Below are 8,037 nucleotides of genomic sequence, written 5' to 3' on the forward strand. Positions count from 1 at the left end.
CCATACACAGTTTCAAGTGTAGATATGATAGAGCCCGATAGGCTCATGAATCTGTACACCTGTTGATTGACGGTTGAGAGGCGGGACCAAAGAGCCAGAGCTCAACCCCCGCAAACACAACTAGGTGAGTACAACTAGGTGAGTACACACATACACACACACACACACACACACACACACACACACACACACACATACACACACACACACACACAGACACAGACACACACACACACACACACACACACACACATACACACACACACACACACACACACACACACACACACACACACACACACACACACACACACACACACACACACACACACACACACACACACACACATACACACACACACACACACACACACACACACACACACACACACACACCAAAAGGCCTTTGATACGGTACCGCACATGAGACTGCTATACAAACTTGAGAGGCAGGCAGGAGTAAGCGGAAAGGCCCTAGTATGGGTGAAGAACTACCTAACAGGAAGGAGCCAGAGGGTAATGGTAAGGGGCGAAAAGTCGGACTGGCGAACAGTAACAAGTGGAGTACCTCAAGGATCGGTGCTGGGACCAATCCTCTTTCTAATTTACGTAAATGATATGTTTACAGGAGTGGAATCATACATGTCGATGTTTGCAGATGACGCAAAATTAATGAGAAGAGTTGTGACAGACGAGGATTGTAGGATCCTCCAAGAGGACTTAAACAGGCTGCAGAGATGGTCAGAGAAATGGCTACTGGAGTTTAACACCAGTAAATGTAAAGTTATGGAAATGGGATCAGGTGACAGGAGACCAAAGGGACAGTACACAATGAAGGGGAACAGCCTACCTGTAACGATTCGAGAAAGAGACCTGGGAGTGGATGTGACACCTAATCTAACTCCTGAGGCACATATAAATAGGATAACGACAGCAGCGTACTCTACACTGGCGAAAATTAGAACTTCATTCAGAAACCTAAATGAGGAAGCTTTTAGGGCGCTTTACACTGCCTACGTGAGACCCGTCTTAGAGTATGCCGCGCCATCATGGAGCCCCCACCTGAAGAAACACATAAAGAAACTGGAGAAGGTTCAGAGGTTTGCGACGAGGCTTGTCCCAGAGCTACGAGGGATGGGATATGAAGAGCGGCTGAAGGAACTGAACCTTACGACACTAGAGAAAAGAAGGGAGAGAGGAGATATGATAGGGACATATAAAATACTCAGGGGAATTGACAAAGTGGAAATAGATGAAATGTTCACACGTAATAATAACAGAACGAGGGGACATGGGTGGAAACTGGAAACTCAGATGAGTCACAGAGATGTTAGGAAGTTTTCTTTTAGCGTGAGAGTAGTAGAAAAATGGAATGCACTTGGGGAACAGGTTGTGGAAGCAAATACTATTCATACTTTTAAAACTAGGTATGATAGGGAAATGGGACAGGAGTCATTGCTGTAAACAACCGATAGCTAGAAAGGCGGGATCCAAGAGTCAATGCTCGATCCTGCAAGCACATATAGGTGAGTACATATAGGTGAGTACACACACACACACACACACACACACACACACACATATATCGAACGATATCCTGTGCTTGACAGTAATTGATGGTGTTTGATGACTGTCGTGTGTTTGTTAGTCCTTCCTGGACTTTGATGGTGTACGTACCTGTTATATCGGGGCCCTCGTTATCCTGCTATCCTCCCCTCCTGTTTCATGATAACACGGTTGTTGATGTTAGGAATTATTTTAACGTGTCTTCTAATTGTACTGCTTTTGATGTTTCAATAATATCAAACTATTTTATTGAATGGCTAATTGAGACCTGTCGCTTAACTTCCATTGTTTTCTATGATAATAAATAAATATATATATATATATATATATATATATATATATATATATATATATATATATATATATATATATATATATATATATATATGTACTCACCTAGTTGTGCTTCCGGGGGTTGAGTTTTGGCTCTTTGGTCCCGCCTCTTAACCGTCAATCAACAGGTGTACAGGTTCTTGAGGTGTGTGTGTGTGTGTGTGTGTGTGTGTGTGTGTGTGTGTGTGTGTAGTCTTCGTAACTGAGAGTTAATGAACTACTCTTAGTTTACAACTCACATCCTTAGTATAAGGATGTAAACACGTGGTTTTCCCCCTTCTCTACGGGCTCACCATAGCCTGTGCTACTTGGAACTTTTTGTTCCAGATAGTGAATCTTAAACAACAACCTTCACTAGTCCCTTCACCACCAACACAGGGACTCAGGTCTATAATCTGTCAACAATTGACGGCGCCGAAGCGAACCTTAATGCTTCTCTTTATTGAATTTCTGTCCACGGCGGCTGTTGGAGGGGTGAGGGATTTTTTGTATGAAAAGGGGAGAGAAGGAGTGAGAGAAAATAAGCAAAAATGTGTGTTAGAAGAAAGCAAAGATAGGGATAGTGTATATCCCGCCAAACACACACCGAAACTACGACGTTGGTACAACGTTCGAACAAGTTTTAACACCTCCTTACCAGTTATAACAACCAATATAGCAAGTTGTAACAACGTTCTAATACGTCATAAACACGTTAAGCCAAGATGTATAACAACTTTATTACAAGTTGTAACAAGCGGAAAATAGAGACAGTTTAGGTTTGTGTTTCCAGGGTAATTACCTAAGTGTAGTTACTGGATGATAGGAACAGTGTTGTGTCCCGTCTTCCCAATACTCTTTGTCATATATAACGAATGTGTTTTTTTTTAATTTAATTCTCGGGGATTCTCAAATATTTTTTCGAATTTTATATTTAGTAGGTTTGAGAAAAATATACCATATTACTGTAACCGAACCTAACGTTATCTTAACTTATCCTGACCATGGGTGGGGGTGTGTGGGCGTACTCACCTATTTATGCTTGCGGGGTTGAGCTCTGGCTCTTTGGTCCCGCCTCTCAACCGTCAATCAACAGTGTGTGTGTGTGTGTGTGTGTGTTTACTAGTTGTGTTTTTGCGGGGGTTGAGCTTTGCTCTTTCGGCCCGCCTCTCAACTGTCAATCAACTATTTACTAACAACTTTTTTTTTTTTTTTTTTTTTTTCCCACACCACACACACACACCCCAGGAAGCAGCCCGTGACAGCTGACTAACTCCCAGGTACCTATTTACTGCTAGGTAACAGGGGCACTTAGGGTGAAAGAAACTTTGCCCATTTGTTTCTGCCTCGTGCGGGAATCGAACCCGCGCCACAGAATTACGAGTCCTGCGCGCTATCCACCAGGCTACGAGGCCCCACACACTGTGTGTGTGTGTGTGTGTGTGTGTGTGTGTGTGTGTGTGTGTGTGTGTGTGTGTGTGTGTGTGTGTACGTGTGTGTACAGCCCTGAGCCCTGATCAAGTACGACACACTTTACCCGGTGGCAAAACTGAAAATTTAATTTACTGGAAAATAGCCTATCCTCTGAAGCTGCCCATGTATACACACTCACATACACCGTTACCTTGAGGTTACCTTGAGGTGCTACCGGGGCTTAGCGTCCCCGCGGCCCGGTCGTCGACCAGGCCTCCTGGTTGCTGGACCGTGCAGAATTTCTCAGAATTTTGCGGAAACAGCAAGTCCCCTACACGTGCTGGGCAGCGTGACCCGTGTCTCGGGTATCGAGCCCGTCCTCGGAGGTAAAGTGACTACCACAACACACCAAACCCATTCTCACACCAACTGGATAGTTATGTTGGTCTGAAACCATATTGCGGTTCCAATAATAGTCTACTTGTAAACTGGCACGTGAACCTTTCTTGTTAAACAGAGAATATTCTGAAAGTTATAACTTTATTGTATTATAAATCGTTAGTTTAAAATCTGAAACGTCTCCGCTCAACTCGTGTTCTTTGAAACGGTCTGCAGAATTTCGTTATCTGTCATTTAATTCTAGAGGGGGATACTCAAATAGTTTCTCGAATTTCATATTTAACATGTTTGAGAAAAATACACCATAATAATGTAACCTAACCTAACCATGGAGAGGGAGTATAATGATAATGTAATGATAGGGAGTATATGTTGTCCTCTGTCTCCTATTATTATTTTATTTGTCCTCTTTCAGGTAGAGCTTGTTGGGAACACCGAGATCTCTGTGAAAAAAGGCTTATGATATAAAATCCTTCGAGGTGTACTCCAGTGGACCAATACCCCCCCCCCCCCTCCCCTAGCAGAGGTGTGCTTCAGACGACCATTCAGGGTCACATCTCCGAATTTATCGCTATCTGATTGGCTGTCGACATTCCGTCACTGGAACAGCAACGGCTCTTTGATTGGCGGCAAATAAAAACCCGCATTAAAATGAAGCAATCCGTATAAACCATCAGTTGAACCATCGCTGATGACACTGTAGCGAGTGACATCATAGACGTCAGTAAGAGAGGAGCTGCCATGGGTCTCACCACCACCACCACTACCACACCTCACCACACCCTCCTCACCGCGTATGGTGACATGGCTGCCACCACCTTGTTCCCCACCGACCAGTCACACACCTCGTACGCTCAACCCTACGTCAACTTGCCTGATCCAGGTGAGTGGCGCCGCAATATTGTCGTATGTGAGTTTCTGGCAGGAATTTGATATGTAAATCGGGTTTAGAGGTCGGAGTGGAGGGAAGGGGTGAGAGAGAGAGAGGGAGGATGGGAGAGAGAAGTGCATTGTTGACATCTTTGGTGCTTGTAACTTTATTTTGTTGACATTCATGAGTGCTTATTGAATTGGGAGAGGAAGTGCGAGCTGTCTTAGGTTGTGTACTCATCTAGTTGTGCTTGCGGGGGTTGGGCTTTACCTCTTTGGTCCCGCCTCTCAACCGTCAATCAACAGGTGTACAGGTTCCTGAGCCTATTGGGCTCTATCATATCTACATTTGAAACTGTGTATGGGGTCAGCCTCCACCACATTACTTCCTAATGCATTTCATTTGTCAACCACTCTGACACTAAAAAAGTTCTTTCTAATATCTCTGTGGCTCATTTGGGCACTCAGTTTCCAGTTGTGTGTGTGTGTGTGTGTGTGTGTGTGTGTGTGTGTGTGTGTGTGTGTGTGTGTGTGTGTGTGTGTGTGTGTGTGTGTGTGTGTGTGTAAGCTTGAGTTGGAACAAAGTTCGTGTGGGTATCATCGCCTTAGTTTTCTCACACTAATCCCTTACGGAAAATTGCGACATTTTCAGTTTCCAAACCCAGATAACAATAATAACATTATTTTACTAAAAACACAAACAAATGAATATGCTAATAATCAAATAAATATTCAAAAATATAATATAATAAATACATAGATTACAACATGTTTTTTTTAAGAGCGAAGTTCATTTATGCGCCTCTGAAACCAGCCCAAAAATATTGTTCACTAGGCTATTGTAACGCGGCCGGGGGGGGGGGCGTTTTACATAATATATACATATATATGTGTGTGGAAAAAAGCCCAGTGAAAAATAAAAGAAAGTTATAATATATTTTCGACTGTTGGCTGTTTTTCAGTAGCTAGACAGTCTAGTAGGCGACGAGTCACAATAACGTGGCTGACGTATGTTGACCAGACCACACACTAGAAGGTGAAGGGACGACGACGTTTCGATCCGTCCTGGACCATTTTCAAGTCGATTGTGATCTCACCATCGACTTGAGAATGGTCCAGGACGGACCGAAACGTCGTCGTCCCTTCACCTTCTAGTGTGTGGTCTGGTCAACATAGACAGTCTAGCTACTGAAGACTCTACCCACAACTGCAATGATTTGTCTAATTCACCTACGAATAAAGCTTCTAAATCTAATCCAAAATTAGAGAATAGTACGACTTACTAAGGATTATTGACGGACGGAAACTTGCCCAAACATGTGTGTGTGTGTTGACATGTTTACAACTATGTTACTGTGACTTACTCTGCAACAATGAAGACTTGGCGGTTGAAGTACTCAGACAACGAGTCCGGCTCCAAGTTTATCCCACCATTCCCAGTAGGAATGGTAGGATAAATCCCACCATTCCCAGTAGGAATGGTAGGATAAATCCCACCATTCCCAGTAGGAATGGTAGGATAAATCCCACCATTCCCAGTAGGAATGGTAGGATAAATCCCACCATTCCCAGTAGGAATGGTAGGATAAATCCCACCATTCCCAGTAGGAATGGTAGGATAAATCCCACCATTCCCAGTAGGAATGGTAGGATAAATCCCACCATTCCCAGTAGGAATGGTAGGATAAATCCCACCATTCCCAGTAGGAATGGTAGGATAAATCCCACCATTCCCAGTAGGAATGGTAGGATAAATCCCACCATTCCCAGTAGGAATGGTAGGATAAATCCCACCATTCCCAGTAGGAATGGTAGGATAAATCCCACCATTCCCAGTAGGAATGGTAGGATAAATCCCACCATTCCCAGTAGGAATGGTAGGATAAATCCCACCATTCCCAGTAGGAATGGTAGGATAAATCCCACCATTCCCAGTAGGAATGGTAGGATAAATCCCACCATTCCCAGTAGGAATGGTAGGATAAATCCCACCATTCCCAGTAGGAATGGTGGGATAAATCCCACCATTCCCACCGATGTGTGTCAGTAGCTTTGGGAGAATGTAGCCATTAAACGCTAAAATATTTACTGTTCCCATTGTTTATATATGGGAGCCGAGCGGACAGCACACTGGACTTGTGATCCTGTGGTCCCGGGTTCGATCCCGGGCGCCGGCGAGAAACAATGGGCAGAGTTTCTTTCATCCTATGCCCCTGTTACCTAGCAGTAAAATAGGTACCTGGGTGTTAGTCAGCTGTCACGGGCTGCTTCCTGGGGGTGGAGGCCTGGTCGAGGACCGGGCCGCGGGGACACTAAAGCCCCGAAATCATTTCAAGATAACCTCAAGGATACACATATGTGATACATCAAGTCTTATGTTGACCAAACCACACACTAGAAAATGAAGGGACGACGACGTTTTGGTCCGTCTTGGACCATTCTCAAGTCTGATGAGACGAATGTTGTTTAAGATTCAGCTACTGGGAACAAACTGTTCCAAGTAGCACGGGCTATGGTGAGCCCGTAGTGGACTTACCTGGCACGGGAGCGGGGCTGTAACTGATGAGACGAAGGAAGCAAGAGCAATAAATAAAGAGGAGAGAGGTGAGCAGATGAAAATCTTAGAGGAAAGGGAACTATCAGGAGAGAGCGCCAAGCCATTAGACTATATAGCACTGGGAAGGGGTCAGGATAAGGCTATGGGATGGGCCGGGAGAAAGGAATGTTGCCTTACCACTTGGACGGTCGGGGTTTGAACGTCGACCTGCATGAAGCGAGACCGTCGCTCTACCGTCCAGCCCAAGTGGTTGGACGGTAGAAATCTTAGAGGAAGAAAGGAGCAAGGCAAAAGGTACGGAAGATAAGGTGTAATAAAGAGTGTTATAATAGGAATAAGAAAGGAATCGTAAGAGGAAACATGAAAAAGAAAAGATAAAAGGAAGGATAGAGGTATGTTAGGCCTTATGCCCTTAATTCACCCGTTATCTTGAGGTTATCTTGAGATGATTTCGGGGCTTTTTAGTGTCCCCGCGGCCCGGTCCTCGACCAGGCCTCCACCCCCAGGAAGCAGCCCGTGACAGCTGACTAACACCCATGTACCTAATTTTACTGCTAGGTAACAGGGGCATAGTGTGAAAGAAACTCTGCCCATTGTTTCTCGCCGGCGCCCGGGATCGAACCCGGGACCACAGGATCACAAGTCCAGCGTGCTGTCCGCTCGGCCGACCGGCTCCCGTATAAAGTTTTTAGGCTACGAGTTAAAGTACCCGACAATTACAATGTTATTCAACAGAAACTTGTATCATTTTCCATTGTGAATATCTTCTATAACAATAAAGTGTAACGTGTCTGTCCGTCAACAACTTTATAACAATAAAGTGTAACGTGTTTGTCCGTCAACAACTTTATAACAATAAAGTGTAACTTGTCTGTCCGTCAACAACTTTATAACAATAAAGTGTAACTTGTCTGTCCGTC

At 44.3% G+C, this 8,037-nt stretch overlaps 1 protein-coding gene across 3 annotated transcripts in view; it reads left to right on the top strand.

The window, feature by feature from the left end:
- Positions 1–8,037, top strand: part of LOC123772073 (synaptotagmin-10) — a 99,095-nt gene that overhangs the window by 7,587 nt on the left and 83,471 nt on the right. For all 3 annotated transcript variants that reach the window (XM_069311200.1, XM_069311198.1, XM_069311199.1), the window contains exon 2: positions 4,106–4,573. In XM_069311200.1, coding sequence (XP_069167301.1) covers positions 4,432–4,573 — 142 coding nt within the window. In that variant the 5' untranslated portion in view covers positions 4,106–4,431. The remainder of the gene's footprint in view (positions 1–4,105; positions 4,574–8,037) is intronic.

Source organism: Procambarus clarkii, chromosome 69 (genome assembly GCF_040958095.1).
Source record: "Procambarus clarkii isolate CNS0578487 chromosome 69, FALCON_Pclarkii_2.0, whole genome shotgun sequence".
Lineage (NCBI taxonomy): Eukaryota > Metazoa > Arthropoda > Malacostraca > Decapoda > Cambaridae > Procambarus > Procambarus clarkii.